General features: G+C 33.8%; 3 protein-coding genes across 3 annotated transcripts in view; 1 reads left to right on the top strand and 2 right to left on the bottom strand.

Moving 5' to 3' along the window:
• Positions 1-1,699, bottom strand: part of LOC116016575 (aquaporin PIP2-7-like) — a 2,725-nt gene extending 1,026 nt beyond the window's left edge. Inside the window, exons 1-2 of the mRNA XM_031256906.1 lie at positions 1,305-1,699; positions 899-1,194 (exon numbers count right to left, since the gene is read on the bottom strand). Of these exons, the coding sequence (XP_031112766.1) occupies positions 899-1,194; positions 1,305-1,617 (609 nt within the window). The 5' untranslated portion in view covers positions 1,618-1,699. The remainder of the gene's footprint in view (positions 1-898; positions 1,195-1,304) is intronic.
• A 7,561-nt stretch (positions 1,700-9,260) lies between these two features.
• LOC116015282 (60S ribosomal protein L12) lies at positions 9,261-10,009 on the bottom strand. Its single transcript, XM_031255315.1, has one exon. It carries the CDS (start codon positions 9,942-9,944, stop codon positions 9,444-9,446), a length of 501 nt encoding a protein of 166 aa, XP_031111175.1. The 5' UTR covers positions 9,945-10,009; the 3' UTR covers positions 9,261-9,443.
• Positions 10,010-17,407: 7,398 nt separating this feature from the next.
• LOC116015402 lies at positions 17,408-18,366 on the top strand. Its single transcript, XM_031255452.1, has one exon. The coding sequence runs from the start codon at positions 17,661-17,663 to the stop codon at positions 18,150-18,152; it is 492 nt and encodes a 163-aa protein (XP_031111312.1). The 5' UTR covers positions 17,408-17,660; the 3' UTR covers positions 18,153-18,366.
• Positions 18,367-19,063: the final 697 nt, after the last annotated feature.

Raw genomic sequence — 19,063 nt, forward strand, 5'->3', positions numbered from 1 at the left:
ATATATATATATATATATATATATATATATATATATATATATATATATATATATATATATATATATATATATAGTACTCTGTTACAATGTTATATATGATAATATCTGTTCATAATTACTTTTGAGTTCAAACTCATGATCTATCACTTAGAATAGTTATTTCGTGCCACTAGACCACTTATTTTAAGGCTTTATATGCCTAAATAAAATAAGATATATGATTACGCATGACACTGTGAAGATGTAGTTAATTAGGTTAACTACTCAATTAATTACTCTGATTAAGACATAAGAACTACTATATACCCACAGTACTAATTAACATACGCCACAGGACCACAATTATTTTATAATTTAACTATATACGTCCTTATCGCTACAGGGAGGCCAAGTCACTAGATTAGATCACTTTATTCTTGTTTTTTTCCCCTTACACATTATTCCTAGTGACATTGTATTGTATTGTATAAACTTTGGAAACTTTGGAATAAGGAGATTAAATTATTTGTTATCCTAATTAGTGCTGTCCAACCATTAAGCATCACCTAGTGGGCTACAGACCAACTTTAGTTTGTACTCCGTAAATCCCATGATCTTATCCTTGTTGAATTGTCACCCTACTAACCAATAAAACCTATTTTCAATTTTGTAAAAATTACTTGAAAAACTGCACTTTTTTATATGTCATTTGAGCACAAGAAACTTTACATGTACAAAGTTATTATATATATGTTTTTCTCATAATCGTGATTAGATAATATGCATAGAAACCACACAGATAATTTATAGTAGAAGATTAATCATGACGGTGTTAATAAATTTGTAATTTTTAAATACTAGAACCGTGCTATAGTCACATAACATATAGAGCAAAATTGAATAATTATTATGTACTTACAGGGACATGAGAGTCTCTTGCGTTTCTCTTGGGATCGGTGGCTGAGAAGACGGTGTAGACCAAGACAAAGGTACCGATTATCTCTGCACCCAAACCGGTACCCTTGTTGTAACCAGCTGCCATGGAATTAGCCCCTCCGCCGTACCGGTTGTAGTATGACTTCTGGAAAGCCTTCACCAACCCTACACCAGAGATCGCACCCAAACACTGCGCTATCATGTACAACACAGCCCTGGGCAACGACACCTTTCTCGCCAAAAACAGCCCAAAAGTCACGGCCGGGTTTATGTGCCCTCCTGCACGTTTTAACCACGTGTTTCATCTTTACTAAAAGTCTAATTTAAAAATAAGACAGATAAAATGTGATAGATGAAATAACCAGATAGTATAACTATGTGTGTCTTACCGGAAATACCGGCGGTGCAGTAAACGAGGATGAAGATCATGCCGCCGAAGGCCCAGGCGATGCCGAGGATACCGACGCCGCCGCAGTCCTGGCCGCCGGCTTTGGGGTCGGTCTGGTGCTTGTAGCCAATGACGGTTAAGACGGTGACGTAGAGGAAGAGAAGAGTGGCGATGAACTCGGCGATGATAGCGCGGTAGAAAGACCACTTGGTGAGCTCGTCGAAGTCGATCAAGGGAGAGGGGGGCGGATCGTGGTAGTCCTTGGCGGAGAAATCCGCCGGCTGCTCCGGCACCGCCTCGACGTCCTTAGTCATGGCTGGCGGAAAATAAAGAAGCTAGCTAGTAGAAGGGGTATTAATTTGCGAGGTGAGAGTGATGAGGATGAGTGGTGAGGAGAAAGGGTGGTAGGTATTTATGAAAGTGGAAGTGGAGTCTAAAGAGGGCCGTTAATCATTGATGCACAGTTGTCTAATTAAATTTATAAATTATATAATTAAAAGAAAAGTTTAAGCCGTCCAACACAAATTATTTAATGGAATTTCTTAGCTTAGCTTGCATTGCCCCACCATTTCTCTACAACGGCTCTCTCTCCTCCTTCTATATGTTTATGTTATCTTTTTATTTATGAATTGAAACTTATTGAGTAACATATATAATCTCATTACGAAATAGCTTATAGTTTAATGACACCTCTGTGACTTTTTTAAATGAGATGTCACAAGATTGACTCTCGATATGTTTGGACAAATACTATATTATATACTAGATCTAGTTTGTAGTTCATTATTAAGTTAAGTGAATTATATTGCAAGGTCTGTTAATGGATAACATTTTGGGAGTTCAATGGTCGGGTTTAATTGTGTTACGTTACATGTATTTAGTTGAAATTTGATTAAATGATTAATAGTACTCCGTATTATAATAGTAGATGATGATGATGATGATGATAAGCTACAAAATGAAGAAACAGGCCAGGCTGGATTGACTTGTATAACTAACGGTTAGTGTTAGCTGTAGTGCGAAATAAAGTTTTTGAAAGAAGAGAAGTTGTTGAATCAACAATTAGCTTCAATACTTATCGTTTCTATTGCATTACATTGTTTGCTTTTGGTCGGAATTGAAGTGCTGGGGTTGCCTCGAGTATGATATATCATGACTCATCAGTCATCAGTATCAGTGTCTGTGGACAAAAATTTTTAAGATTTTTTTTTGAAAATAAATTGATATCAAATTCTGAATTTGAAACACATATTCTTGTTAACTAGAATTAATTGTCACGAATTTTAAAAAAAAAAAGAATTAATTGTCACTATGGACAAATATTACATTATGATAGAGTTAGTAGTACTAAAAAAAGAATTAATTGTTGCAATGCCCGCCTTTTTTCTTTTTTAAAAATAATTACTTATTAGTTTTTCGTAACAGTTTTATTATATTTAGTGCATTTGTATTTAATTTTATCAAACCATACAAAAGAGGTAAGCCACACTAAAATAGTTTATATATATGGTGGGTTTGAGCGAGAAAAAAAAGAAGTGTTGGTAGCCCTTTTCGAGGCAATATCTACAATTCTTACCTCAAAATGTTGAATTCCCAACACTAAGACCAAATATCAGTGTACACAAGGGAGTGAACATAATCTCCACACTGCTACTGCCGAGCTTCTAACCTTGGTCTCTTGTCTCAAATACTACATATTGAACTAGTGAGTTAAACCCGTGTGAGCAACATCCAAAATTCTTGTTAATTCCATAGGTTCGTTGTCTCCCAAACATAAATATATTGTACTTCGGATTTAAATGAAGTTGATGTCAATTGTCAAGTACAAAATTTAAGAGTGGAAACTAACTTGTTATATTTATCAAAATAGTTCAGTCAATAATCAGTTTAATTCCCAATTCGCTTGCAACTAAAACTTTATAATAATGCCAACAATTTTGTACGGTAATAGTACATTTATTACCATTCTATATATGTGGTCAAAAAATTGAATTTTAATGGTGAAAACATTATTTTTTTTATACTGTACCGAAAAAGATTGAAAAAGTATATAAAGTAGAATCACGAGTGTTACAAATAATAATAATAATAATAATAATAAAAGAAAAATGTGAAGGCTTGGGAGGCAGGAAACTATATATGAACTCTTAGTCTCTAGAATCATCTATGAACTAAAAACATGTTGAATTACAGATGATATTGATGTTGATTTTCGGTTGGTGTGCCACCAATTATTATTATTTATTTGAATAACGGCTAGAAAAGATGATAATATTATTAGTCCGCATAATTGAATAATTATTCAAATTGTATAGTGTTATATATGGTGGTGGTGCAGTGTATGGAAATTCATAAATAGACTACTCAAGAATATAAGGTATTTTGCGATTGAATATTTTTCAATGAGAAAAAATTCAGCATAGAAGTATAAATGCCAAAAAAAATACAGTAAATTAAAATATGAATAAAGAAAAAAAATTTTAAATTAGGAAGAATTTTTGTTAATATATATGAAAATAAGTATTGTGTAAAAGTTATTAAATTTAATGATGTTAACACTTAAGTGAGAAAAATAAAAAGAATGAAGGATAAATTTAAAAGAATTTTGTAAGTGTAAGTAAAAAAGTAAGCGCATAATTAATGTAAAAACTAACAATGTAATTTTTAATTTTATGATATAGAAACCAATTGGCAAATTAACATAAACTTGCAAGATAATGCAAAAGATGCAAGAAAGAACTCAAGAATGATTAAGAACGTAACGATGAAAAGAGAGTAAATTTATTGTGTAATTAAGAATTGATTATTTGTCATTTTTTTCTCATTTCTTCAAGGATTTTATAATTTATATTTACAAACTTTTAATTCCAATAGAAATTAAATTCCTAAAAGTCTATTATACAAATTTGACAAATCTAGACTTATCATAAACAAGACCTGACTTCCAGGACCATAAGTGTAATAAGTGTACAACTTTCTTAAATGCAATTTTCGTAAATGTGGCCGAATTTTCACATCCACAAATCACAATTCTTAATTATACTCCACTCGACTCCATCCTTGGCCAAAAGTCCATACCCATCCACAAGGGTAAATTTTATCACCAACGGTGTCATTTCTTTTAATAAGACCGAAAGTCTTACTGAGCTGAAGGGTCTTCTTTAAATTTATATCCAATAGCAATGAATTAGGTCAACACATTTTGTATTATGCTTAAAAATTTACTATGATTGAGTTACATATAATTATTTATTTATTGTTATATATAGATTATGATTAGTGGGTGGCTGTGATTAATTCGAGAATTGTATATTCTTTAAATATGCGAATCCAAACAGGCAGGAAAGCGATAATTGAGCGTTTGCTTTGGATTTGTTAATCTTATCACGCCCTATATATTCTATTTTCAAACCTTATCCAATATTAATTAAATCAAATATATAATATAGAATTAAATTTAAAAAGAAAAAAATGAAAGAGGAAGCAAAAAGTGATGTCACGCGCCATTTAATTTTTCTCTTTAATAATTATTACAAATAAAATATAGAGTTAAAAAAAGAAAAAGAAAGTTTTGTGGCCTCAATGTTGTCTTATCGTGGCATGATGATTGTGTAGCATTGCCAGATAAAATTATCTGGAAAATGCACCTAAAAGCTACGAAGCTAGCCCACACTATGCATGGGTAACATGATGTATTCTTGTTGTTGTCTGATTGGATATTCTTTTGCATTTTAATTTCGTCCACCATTATCATTAGACAGTTTGTTCCAACAAGATTCAATGTTAGTTTCTCTGTCTTTACAATCAACCAGGTTGTCCGATTTGGATATGTGGCTGAAGCATTCCACCCAACACATGAGCATTACTACACCATAAATGAACTTAATTGGAAATATATAATTAATGAAGCACTAACTTGATTGTGCTGCATACAATAAATTGTTGATCTTACTAAGATTAAAGTTGATCTCAAGCAATTTACTAGATTGATCTTTTACTTATTCAAGACTAATGAGCTGATGATGATTGGGTCATTTATGGTTAGAAATTGCTGATTATCAATTAAAAAAAATTTGACCATTCTAAAAATAGATGGAGATTAGTAAAATTTTTAATATTTTCGACCACCGTCTAAGGTGATTTGAAAATTTCATTACTTTAAAAAAATCTTAATTTATAACTGTTTTTATTGATGATCAGTATTACTCACCAGTTTTTATTGGAGATTGGTGATTTCATGTATAATTGGATCAAGGGGATGCTTTGATCAATATTTCACAACAAGTATTGATAATATCTGTAATTTTGCTATGTTATTAAATTATTTTCTACAAATTGTCTATTATAGTTTTGTTATAAAGTATTATATATTTATATGTAAGACTTAATTAAAGTATTGATGATGTCAGTAATTTTATTATGTTATTACTTATAATGCTTAAAGTATTAATTATATTTGTAATTATGTTATTATGACCCATTTTATTATATCTCATCCAATTGAGATAGTCTCACATGAGACTAACTCAAAAGTTAAAAGTTATTTACAAATATTAAAGAAATTAATACTCCATACATGAAATAGAGTTAAAATTTATATGTATGTAGAAACGTAGTTATTATTTATGAATCATGATTGATTAGTATTACTTCATACATGATATAGATTCCCTCTTGGAACCATTGTTCATTCATGTATAAAGCTCATTGCTTCATTTGATTTTTTTTTTTACATGTACCTACATGTTGCAAGGGTGGCACGCTCTCAGACTGGCCCTCGTCATTGGGAGTCTGATCCTCCCGATTGTATTAGACCTTTTTTACTTGTATAAATAAAGATTTGCATTTGTTTTGTAAGTATTAAAAAAAAAAAAAAAGTATAACACATGGTAACATTGAGTGTTTTGTTTTTGAATGTGTAGCCAACTTAGTTAGCCAATGCAGCTTATATAGTCGTATTTACTGCGATTAAACTAAGAGGTAAAACGCAACACTAATAATATATATTATATATTGTACAAATACTTGTCACCAATAAGGCTTAGTTAAAATAATAATTGTTTGTACATAGGAAAATGTAATACACGAAAGGAACATTTATATATTGAACAAACCGACCATATATATGTGAGCAAAGCAAGAGCAACGTTACTGGGCAGCCGACCATCCAGTTATTATATGACCACCTGTCTACATTCCTCATTTTATTCTTTCTATCCTATCCATTCATTAATTTTAACTTTAATGGTGTTATTCACCTTTCAATTCAATTATTATTAAGAAAAATTATTATTATTATTATTATTATTATTATTTGAACACCCATTTCAAGGCAATTCTTTTGAATTTTGTCTCTACTTGTCAGGGACTAAAGTTTATAGGTAAAAAATCTATTCACATGACAAATTTTATTATATTTTTCATTGTAAGGATCAACAATAGGGAAAACAAAAGTCATGTACTTATTACTAACAATATTTATAAGCGGTCGAATTAAATTTGAGATTTAATATAATATTCGATCTCTTCGTCCTGAATTAGTTATCACATTTACTTGTTGCACGTTTTTTAAAGTAAATATTATGTGTTTTTCAATTATGTCCTCACTTTTTTCACTTTTAAAAATAAATAAAAGCAATAAAAAAGTAAAACTTATAAAAATAAATTGGGAAAAGTATAATGACGATGGTACTCAATTTTAAAAAGAGAATAATATTTTGAGACAAATTTAAAAAAGAAAGTAAAACAGGTAATATGAAACGGAGACGCAGGAGTACTTGGTACAATTAGAGGCTTCTCTGTGTATGATTTAGGTGAGAATGAAAAACCTACAAAACCAATCTCAATCATTCAATTGTATACTTGTGGTTGAGAGTGAGGTGCGATTGTAACACCAGATTATCCATGGCTACTTTGGGGTAGGGGCAGGACTTGACAGCTCACCTAACAAAGTGCCAAATCATTCCACAGACGACAACTTGTAAGGTCCAGATTAGAGGAGAAATTGTAGCAGCAGATCAGAATTCAGATTATCCATTTTCAGTAGCTCAGCCCATCAAATTCAATGTTCCTATTTCAAACCCTAAATCAGAGTCCATGTTGTAACATATGTGGTCCAACTACATTGATTTCTAGGGCTAGCCCCATCACAGGACGAAGATCATATGTGCATTGCCTCTTTAACAGCTTTGCAGGATGAGTCATTCAATGATACGGCATGGCACAACAGTGAATAAACTATGACTAGTATGATAAAAATCAACCTAGGTCGTCGGCTAGGCACTAAGCGTCTCTAAGTCGAAGAAAATGCATTGAAATGCCGCCATTTAGGGAGATCAAATGGTTGATAGTTGTTGAAAAGTGATGGAAAAAAATGGCATGGTTAGCTTTTATTATTATTATTATTATTATTATTATTATTATTATTTTACTAAAACCTTCAATCATTGATAAATCCTGATGAGTGGTTGAAATCAATCCTGATTTTTTTTATTGAGATAGGTCTCATTTAAACACACATGGCCCATATATATATATATATATACCTACGAACTACTGAAGAATTGCACCACAATTACTACATGATTACATTGCACCGGAAATGATTGCACCGCAAAGACCCTCCAAGCATGTCCGGAAGCCGTCGCAATGTTCAAGTGAAAAACACCCCTGCACAAAGTGTGAATTATATCCGCACCCTCATTTTAAGAAATCAAATGCAGTTTGCAATAATTATAAAATGAACCATATAATAAACCCCTCTTTTAAAAATTTTCAATAATTATCAAATTAACCATGTGTCTTCAACCATTCATAAACCTTAATAGATGGCTAAGATCAATCTTTACTTTATGAGAAATATGAAATTATGATATGTGATTTTGTGAAAAATAGTTGAACAAATCTAGTATTTATATGGAAGAATACTAGAATTGATTTAAAAAATCAAATTAAAAAAAAATTAGTTTACTGTTGCCTTTAGCTTGGCAACGTTAAAAATCAAGGAATGACACTATGGAGCATCACGACTATAGTGTGTAACAAAGAATTTGAATGGTTGTTAATCATGTTACGTTGAAACAATGTCATTTTGTACCATTGTCCTCATTCGTTTCCTCTCAATTTATTCAAACAACAAACTATTCAAACCATTTACGGTCAGAACACAACCCACAATTTTGTTTAACAACCATACACTATGGTGTATGTCTATATATATTTAACAGGACATGCTCACCCTACACATGAGGACAGACAATATCATATAAGACCTATGCTATTGTATAAAGCTATCTTACACTTGACTCATTCAATGGTCACTTGCAATTTTTACAACAGTGACTAACAAATGTTATGGCCTAAAAAGGTTTCTCATCAATACAAGCAAAGTCAGAGGGTTGAGCAAGATAAGCCAAGGATCTTGTATTATACTAATAAATAAATGCATCCAAAATGAGGGTTGAGCAAACCAAATGACTAGGCAAATTGGTTTATAAAACTGGAATGATTAGGAGGACAAAAGCCTGAACAGCTTAGGGAATAAACTGAAGGAACTCAAGTTCAGATAAAACATTGAAAGCCTCAATTCTCAAATCTCAACAATTCTAAAGACAAACACAAAAGAAAGCACACCAGTAGATATGCATGGCATGAAATGGATACATACTTGGAAACCTAGCAGAACACTCTGCAGAACCCTAAAAAGATTAAGAACTGCAACACATTGCTTCTTCAAGTGTATCTAAAAATCACATTAGTTCATACATTTTGAACACAGCAAGAACATAAGCAGAAAGTAAAGCTGACCAAAACTCAATTTGGATTATTTATCAGATGGACTAATTGGGAATTATCTTGATGAATATTGCCAATTCAATTCAATGCAACACAAGCAAGGCACATTTTCATTGAACACAGAATTAGAGTTTAAGATATGGAGCTTGTTGAATACGGAGTATAATGAAAAGAACATTTTCTATAAGCATCAACCAGATCATATTATGAATCAAAATTAAGCGTTTTGATAACAAAAATCAAAACAATCGTCGATAATGAAATCACACAATTTAACTTAAAAAAAAGGTTTCTAGTATATCAAGTAAAAACAGAGCTCGACCTCTCAAGCTTCTTACTTCTTCACTCAGTCCTGAGGGATCTCAACGTCTCCATCAGCAATTTCCTGTTGCAAATCCTTCGGATCCTTTCCGTCGACGGTACATCCAACCGATACGCAGGTCCCTAGGATCTCCTTCACGGTGCCGGTCAAGTCCTTGGCCATGGAGCGAGGGCTCATGACCTTAGCAATCTCGATGACGTCATCTAGGGAAATGTTGCCGTTGTGTTTGATGTTCTTCGTCTTCTTCCGGTCACGCTCCGGCTCCTTGAGGGCCTTGATGACAAGTGCGGCGGCGGAGGGGACGACCGCGACCTTGGCCTGACGGTTCTGAACCGTGAGCTTGACGGTGACGCGGAGGCCCTTCCAATCCTTGGCGGTTTCCTTGGCAATGTCCTCACCAATCTTCTTGGGGGAGAGACCGAGCGGACCGATTTTCGGAGCGAGAGAACTCGCAGCTCCAACCTCGCCGCCGGTGACTCTGACGTACACCTCGACGACCTGAGTGGGATCGAACTTCGGCGGCATTTTTGAGTCGAAGAATGGCTAGGGTTGGGTTTCCGTCGACTTTGACAAGAGTGAAGAAAATGAAGAGTTTGGCAGTTATAAAGTAGGGTTTTGCAGAGCTTCCTTCTGCAATGTCATACTTGCTCTTGATGGGCTTAAGTGCTTGGGCCTTGCATTTCTAGATTGGGCTTTAAAAGCCCTCATTATTCATTGAACTTATAACCCATTCATTTTGATTTAACTGGGCTGCTATAAATTTCTAAGGCCTTGTTTGGTTACCACTAATAATATCCGGCAAATTTTATTATGGACCATCGTCCATGTAGCAGCGTAGACCACAAAGTAGAATTTGTTTCATTTCAGAGTATTGATTTGTTTTTTAGATTTATTTTCAATCGTTATACCCTACACCACGGTGCACATAGCAATGTGCACCACATACGTAAAACGACGTCGTTTCGGTGTTAGTAGACGCGGACGCGAATGACTCAGGGAATTCATTATCTATAATACACATAATCATTATCTATAATGCACAGAACGTTTGCCTAGAATACACAGAATGTTTGCCCAGAATACACAGAATATTGACACAAAATACACAGATGTTAGTGGACGCGAATGACTCCAGAGAATTCATTATCTATAATACACATAATCATTATATAGAATACACAGAACGTTTGCCTAGAATACACAGAATGTTTGCCCATAATACACAGAATATTGACGCAAAATACACAGAACTCATCCTCCTAACATTCGAATGCACAAACACATCACAACTTGTGTTAATAACATGAATACACATAATATTTACACAAAATACACAGAACTCATCCTCCTAAACATTCGAATGCACAAACACATCACAACATGTGTTACTAACATGAAATCACAACATGTGTTACTAACACGAATACACATAACGGTTGCCTATAATACACAGAACGATTGCCTAGAATACACAGAATGATTGCCTGAAATACACATAATATTAACATAAATACATAGACCGGCCGAAATGGGAAACGTGATTTCCAAAAAAAAAAAAACGGACGATTAGTTTACAATGCTCAAAACGACGTCGTTTAGGTACGTGGTGCACATTGCTATGTGCACCGTGGTGCACAGTATAATTTGCCATTTATTTTGTATACACACTAGTTTCGTTATAGCAATACCAAAGTATCAATTTAATTATACTACATTTATATTTGACAATATATGTTATTACACGAGCTATATTTTTAAGTTTCATTTTCATGCACACTAGTTTAATTATAGTAATGTTGAAGTATTATTTTAATTACACTTCAAGTTCATTTGACAATATATGTTATTTTATGGCTTTGAATTTTATTTTCATTTTTCACACACTAATTTTATTATAGCAATACTAAAATATTATTTTAATTATATTACAGTTTCTATTGACAATATACGTTAGCTTTGTTTTTTAGTTTTATTTTTCACACACATTAATTTCATTATAACAATTTTTAATTCTACAATAATTTTATTTGACGATTAAGGTCGACACAATATTTTATTTTTTGAGTGCTACTGACTTTGTCACAATGTAGTATCGTACAGTTGTCTCCACTGAGACTCGAATCGAGAGTATTTTCTTAGACACTGGATGCCATTAGACCACAAGGTCCTTGGCAGGTTGACACAATATTATGTAGACCCTTGTCCACTTTATAGAGTTCACAAGTTTTTGTTTTCATGGGACCCATTACCATGCCCTAATAACCTTTACTTCTACTAAATGATAACGTTTGACTTCTCCGATGCTGATGACTAGAATTGCGGTCTGTTACTTATTGAACCTTTTTTTTTTTTTTAAATACTTGCTTTCTCTTTTTTTATTCCTTTTAAAAAAAATATATTATATTGTGGACCATGCACATATTTTTATATTCATTCAACACATTTTTATTCCTTTTTCAACTTAAATTTATTATTATTTTTTTTACAAATAAAATTAATATATATAATGATAACTGGATAAAAAGTAACCTAATAAAAATAATAAAGTAGACCCACTCTTTTATAATTTAACAAAACTAATAAAAGAAAATACTATACATAGTTGATTTTTTTTTAATACTACTGACTCTATTACAATGCAATATCTGTTCAACAGATTGAAGCACAAGAATCAGTATTGTCTCCACTGAGAGGCGAACCCACCACCTCCCGTATAAAGGAAAGGGTTTGATGCCATTGGACCACAAGGTCCTTGGCCTATACATAGTTGATTAAAAGTTGACTATTGATTATTTAAAAAAAGTTATTGAAAATAAGAATATAAATCATGTTAGTTCATCAAAGAGATTGAGAGAGAGATCTAACAAGAGAATAAAAAAAATCATTAATAGATTGATATATTATTTTAGGGTCACACTTGTGTGAGACCGTCTCACGGATCCTCATTCGTGAGACGGATCGGGTCTGGTCAAGACACCATGCAAATGTCACACTTATATGTGCAAATGTCATACTTATATGCTCAAATATAACACTAATCAAGAATACAATTTTGTTACTTATTAGAGAAAAAAATAATACATTTTTCATAATAAGTAATGTTGACAAGTGTCCCTCACTTATAAGGGCAAATATAATACTTTTGTGGAAAAATGTAATACTTTTAAATCGAAATGTAAAAGTGTTGTATTTTCCCATAAAAGTATTACATTTACTCTTATAAGTAACAAAAATTTTATTCCTGATTAGTATTACATTTGAGCATATAAGTATGACATTTGTGCATATAAGTGTTACATTTGCATATTGACCCGACCCGACCCGACCCGACCCGTCTCATGGTGAGACGGTCTCACACAAGTTTTTGCCATTATTTTATGTCTTTCATAATACAAATATATACGAGGTGTATATATAGAAGAATCCGGAAATGTTTTGCTCATTCGACGGCTCGACGCCGGCTATGCTTCTTCCACTGGATAGGCTACGTTCGGCGCAATTCTTTTAAACATTGCAGGCGATTTTATTGTTACCACGAACGCCCCTTTGTTTTATTGCATGTATCCACTGATGGAAGACACGATGGCATGTAAAGAGGCGCTCACGTGGCTGAAAGAGCGGGGGCCGAGCGACTTCTGTTCGACCCCAATCAAATTGTTCAGACCTTTGTTATAATCTATTATCTTTCACGGCTGAGTTGAGGTTGTACATTGGCATATCTAGTATGGATTGTAGGGTCCTAATGCATTTTTTTAAGTTTTTTTATTTTATTTCATTGCTCGTTCATTAAATGTTTTAGCTCATTGGTTAGCTTCGAAAGCCTATTCTCAGGCTAGTACTTTGTATTGGGACTCTGTTTTCTCTGACTTTGTTTAAGCTCTTTACAGTAACCTACCTTTGATTTTTTTCAAAAATATGCACTTCAAGTAAAAATTGGTATCGAGGAAAAAACTTAAAACTCATCATAGTCATCAATTACAAAATATGAGGGCTCTAAAGCAAGGAAACAATTCAATGGTATTTTTATAATTATCTCAAACTTTTGTGTGCACCCCGGAATACTATCAATATATATTTTTTAATATTTACAAGTGCAATCTTATTGAGTGTACTTTATATATATTATCGAATACACTTGTAGAGACATAGATTGTAGGGACATAGATAAAGCTAGAATACTCCCATGTGGAAGGGAGTGGGTTCGAGCCTTAGTGGAGGTGATTCAGTAGATTGAGAAAATAATTATGCGCACACACATTTGAAGCCACAAGTCGGGAGAGGGAAGAGGTCTATTGGCCATTTTTTCAACATTACATTAAGTAGTCAACTTTGATCAAATCAACAGCACAGCTATATATATATCTTATCCAGAAATCGATCCAAATATTATTTTCAGCTACCAAAACATTGGAATAGCTAGCGCGGTGGACGAGATCGCATTTGGAATATAATTCGTTCGTTTCTATACTCGTAACCGATGATGGTCCGCAGGCAGTGAAATATGAAAATGGCAATAATGCATGACCACATCTACTTGCTTAAGTCGCCTTCGGTCAATTTCTGCTATATTGTTTTACGCTGACCGCGACGAGGAGGGGACGACATACTACAGTGGATCGAAAATAACGGATGGGATTAAGATTTAAGGTGACACCAATAATGTAGCACCAAACGTTAAAAATTCTTACACACAATGTCAATCCAATCGTTATCTCATCTTTACGTTGCGTACAGTATTTTATCTTTTCAACATTATCTTTGCCTAGCTAGTAATTATTAAATGTTATGTTGTGATGACATAACGCTTCAATCACATTCATTTTGATCAAGACATACGAGATTAAACTTCAGCAATCAATTAAATCCAATGGAGTAATTCAAGTGACAAGTGAGCTCTTTTTGTGAGGAAGAATTTCGAGAGAACGAAGTTCAATTCCAACAAGTGACGATTCGTCTTCTACCTCACGGAGAAAGACCAGGTATTACATTTGCATTTTGACAAGTCTTGACCTGTTTATGTATAAGAATTTGTAAGACAATCTCAAACAAATATGACCACTTAATTTTAACCCGACTTGTCTTATAGATCAAAATATGTGAGAAGATTTTATTGAAAAATCACTCTTCTATGGGAGGTACAAAATAGAATGATAGGCTAGCTGGCAAGAGCGCAATGCATAGATACAACAACATAGGAATGGGTCCGGATTCACGTGCGTTCACGCTTGGTTCGTTTACTGGACCAGCATAACGCCAGGTGGCGCGCATCCAAAACATCTCCAACACGTGTTGCGTAGCCGTGAACGGCTCAACTTTTGGACCATACTACCCCAGGTGAATCCGCCACATCGTGACAAATTTCAACACCTTTCCCACAACTCACTAACTAACAAATTCCGCTTCCCGAAATGCCCCTCCTTTTGGAACTTCATTTCAATCCCTCTTTTGTCGTTACTTCCTTCATTCAACTTACTTCTCGCATTGACACGTGGAAGACATACACGTAGGAATGTCGGATTTGGCAAAGAGTTGCCTAAAGACATTCGGATCGTGTGACACCCATCTCTAACTCCATCTTTAGGATATCATAAATTTATTTATTTATTTATTTTATTTCTGTTAAATGAATAAACAAAACGAAAATGAATAAATTTTACTATCAAATGTCAAAAATTTAAGATGTGTTTATTAATAAAAAAAAAAATCTCTATTAAAATATATGGTATTTTCTCTACCACCGAAATTCGATCCTATATATGACCTTCTCTCACCCTAATGATAGTCACAGATGTGACATCTGAGCACAATGTGTTTGGCAAATTCTGGTGTTGGGGTGAAGATGAAAATGTAATATTTATACTTAAAAATGTAATATTAATGAAGAATAAAGTTTTTATTACTTATATAGGAAAGTGTAATGCTATTGAATAAAAATGTAATACTTTTACATTTTTATTTAAAAGTATTACATTTTCTCTTATAAGTTACAAACACTTTCCAACATTACTTATTAGGGAAAGTATAATACTTTTGATGAAAAATGTTATACTTTAGATCATAATGTGAAATTATTATATTTTTTAAAGTATTACACTTTCTCTTATAAATAACAAACATTTCATTCGTTATTAGTATTACATTTCCATATTGATCTGACCCGCTTAATGGATAAGGATCTGCGAGACCATCTCACACAAATGTGCCCCTAAGAGTAAATTTGTAACGCATTGTAGTATATAACTTTTCGCATATAGTGAATAAAAAATTGAGTCACCATTGCAGTTTTCACATAAAGGTGCGTCAGTTGTTGAAACTTAAAATTGTGTCGGCCTATAGTTTTAGGTGCATGGTTTTCCTTCTTAAGGTGCGTGGATTTTTTAAACTTAAGGAGCATCATTTTAAAATTTTAGGCTTGTGTTTTGTGTTCTTAAGGTGCGTCATTTTGTGTTAACAGCACGGGAAGTTGTCTTCATCACACGGGAACCCTACCATATATATATATATATATATATATATATATTCATCTACTTTGAAGGTTTTTTCGTCAGTAATTATTTCAATTGTTGACTTTTATTTGTTCTGTATGTCATTGTATTGATGGTAGTTAGGTGTGTATACTTTTATGCTGTATCTTGTGCATTTTGGTAAGTTTCAAATGAATGCACACTATTATCCATTTGTGCATTTAAGTTGTGGACAAATATATTATTTGCGGTTGTGTGCACTCATGTGCACGTTTGTATGCATTCTACATGGGATGACATGCATTTATTTGTACATTTTATCCTCTTTTGAACATGTGTTTCATTGTGTGCACTCACGTGACCGTTTATGTGCATTCATGCAACCTCAATAATCCTACTAGAAAATTTTTAATTCTACTATAATTACACCTTTATAATGAAGCAAAAGATATGCATTAAAAATTAATACAAGTTTAAATGTACACGCAATTACAATTTCACCAATGTAAATTAACTATACAAATAATGATACCAAAAATAAAGAAAAATACGATCCATTAAAACCTCTTTGATGGATGATCCGAATGTGTTTTCATGTTAGAACTACTCCCAGGTGAGAACCTGCGGACAAATCCAAACTATTCATCTACAAGATTGATGAATAGGAAATCAAGTAAAAAAAAAAAAAAAGAAAAAGGATCAGGGTTTGTAATACTTATGAAAGTGAACCATCTTATTTATGAAAATGAACCATCTTTTTTTTTTTTTTCAACCGTTAAATCTACTAAGATCAATTATACACACACACACACACACACACTATAATCAAACTTAAAATCTTGTGGCTACCAAATTAACACACACACGATAATCAAACTTAAAATCTTGTGGCTACCAAATTAACTTGATTAAGGTCAGTTGTTATTTCATGGACCCGGGTCCAAAACGGCATCGCTTTGCTTCAAAATGACGCCGTTTATTTTTTATTTTTAAATGTATCCTTCCTTACCGTTTGTCTTCAAAATTCGTTACTCTATATTCATAATTTTTGAAGTTTATATTTACGATTTTAGAACTGAATATTCACAATTTTAAAACTCAATATATAAAATTTACATAACTCAATAGTAATAATTGCATAACTCTATATACACAATTAAAGAACTCTATAGTTGAATTTATATTTACAATTTTTAAACTCTATAGTTATATATATATATATATATATATATATATATATATATATATATATATATATAAAAATATAAAACATCACGATGCCACTAATAACACCTTTATTCCGAGCGTTGTTTGGTTGCCGATTAAGGTTGCTTTCTTTGACAAAATTAAAGAAAAAGAATTGACGGTCCAGATCCGCTATTGTAAATGAAAGTGGGCCCTGTATGAATTGAATTACGGAGTAGTACTAATATGACATGGAATAACTGCTAATATTTGAGGGATACAATAGTGATTTCGTCTAGTCGAAGTTTGTGCACAGATAAGAGTGAGAAATGACAAATTTATATTGGGGAAGAGAGAGAAAGGAAACTTATCCATTGAAAGATCTATAAAAGCAGATCACACCTCCTCAAGCAGAGTTAGCATGGGCAGGCTACAGATATAGGGTTCAGAGAGAGGGTTAGAGAATTCATTGTATCTGTGAGGAAGAACAGCGTTTATACGTGTAAAATATATGATCTCAATCTCTATTTATCTCTGTAAAGTGGAGAATTGAAAGCACAGACGCAACAATCGATTGGTGTGTGATTCTGCAATGGCCGCATCGAGGAGCTATTTCCCGAGGGCTAACTACCGGTTCCTGTCGACTGACCGCGACGCGCCGATCGGCGGCGACTCCGTGTTTGAACTTGAGGAGTCGGACGTGTGGAGCGCGGCTCACTCTGTTTCTCCGGAGCGGCGGAAGGCGATTCCGAGTTCTCGCGTGAGGAAACCGTCGGCCGTGAGCGGCACGCGCGTGGTCGGAGCGGCGCCGGGGTCGTTGCCGGTGAACGTGCCGGACTGGTCGAAGATACTGAAGGACGAGTACAGGGAGAACCGGCGGAGAGACTGCGACGATGATTTCGACGACGAGGAGGACGGCGACGGCGGCGATCGGGTCCCGCCGCACGAGTTCGTTGCGCAGCAGTTAGCCAGGACTCGAATCGCCTCCTTCTCGGTGCACGAAGGCATCGGGCGCACCCTCAAAGGCAGAGACCTGAGTAGAGTCCGCAACGCGATTTGGAAGAAAACCGGTTTCGAAGACTAACCTAACTACAACGGAGGCGAGGATTTTTCCTTTTTCTTTTCCCCTTTTTTTTTCTTCGTTTTCAAATTTTCCGCTTCCATATTTCCGGATTTTGTTTTTTTTTTTTATATTTATTTTCGGAAGTGAACTGCCTAGCGGAAACGGATTACACGCTTGTAATCGTAACGTTAAGGAGATAAAATTTAAGAAAAAGAAATTAGTTCCATTATCATTATCCTCCGATCCAAATCCCATTTTTCCATCTTTATTTCAAAAAAAAAAAAAAAAAAAACTGTAAATCTAAAGAGTTGACGTTACTTCTCTGTTAAGGTTACTTCTCTGTTAAGACTTTGAAACGCGGATTGAATTGGGTTTAAGATGTTGAACAACTGGAGTGGGAAAAGTGGATTAAGTCAATATTTTGGTGGAGGATTAGGTAGAAATGGGGAGAGATTCCGCTGCCTGGTTGCATTAAATTCATCCATAACTCATTTCTGGTTCAACTGTACTATAGACTTTTACTAGTTGAATTCATTCATACTCATAGATGAACTCTTGGGATTGGCAATAAGCATGCCCAGATTAAAATATATTTTAATTTTGAGATGGTGAGAACGTACGTTGACAGTAATCACAGTCGATCGGATCTTCTTATCCAAAATAGTACTACGTTGTGGAGATTAGATATATGCTTTTATGGAAAAAAATATTTTACAGCTAATTTGAAGGTTTTATTTGCTAAAGTCCATAGGAACAAGGCATTGCACCGTGGATGTTTGCCAGAATTTGGATTGCCCGTTGGTGTGGTGTTGGGAGTTGGGTTTGGCCTAATTATCATTTTCACTACAATCCAAATGTTATTTTCTTTCCCTCTTTCGGCCTTTTTTCTCTCAATACTGGGGTGTGAAGTTATCCTGTACTATGTCTCACCT

Source organism: Ipomoea triloba, chromosome 4 (genome assembly GCF_003576645.1).
Source record: "Ipomoea triloba cultivar NCNSP0323 chromosome 4, ASM357664v1".
In the NCBI taxonomy this organism is placed as follows: domain Eukaryota; kingdom Viridiplantae; phylum Streptophyta; class Magnoliopsida; order Solanales; family Convolvulaceae; genus Ipomoea; species Ipomoea triloba.

Excerpts from the sequence above, each read along its gene's own strand:
- LOC116015282 (XM_031255315.1), bottom strand. The coding sequence starts at position 9,944 with ATGCCGCCGAAGTTCGATCCCACTCAGGTCGTCGAGGTGTACGTCAGA.
- LOC116015402 (XM_031255452.1), top strand. The coding sequence starts at position 17,661 with ATGGCCGCATCGAGGAGCTATTTCCCGAGGGCTAACTACCGGTTCCTG.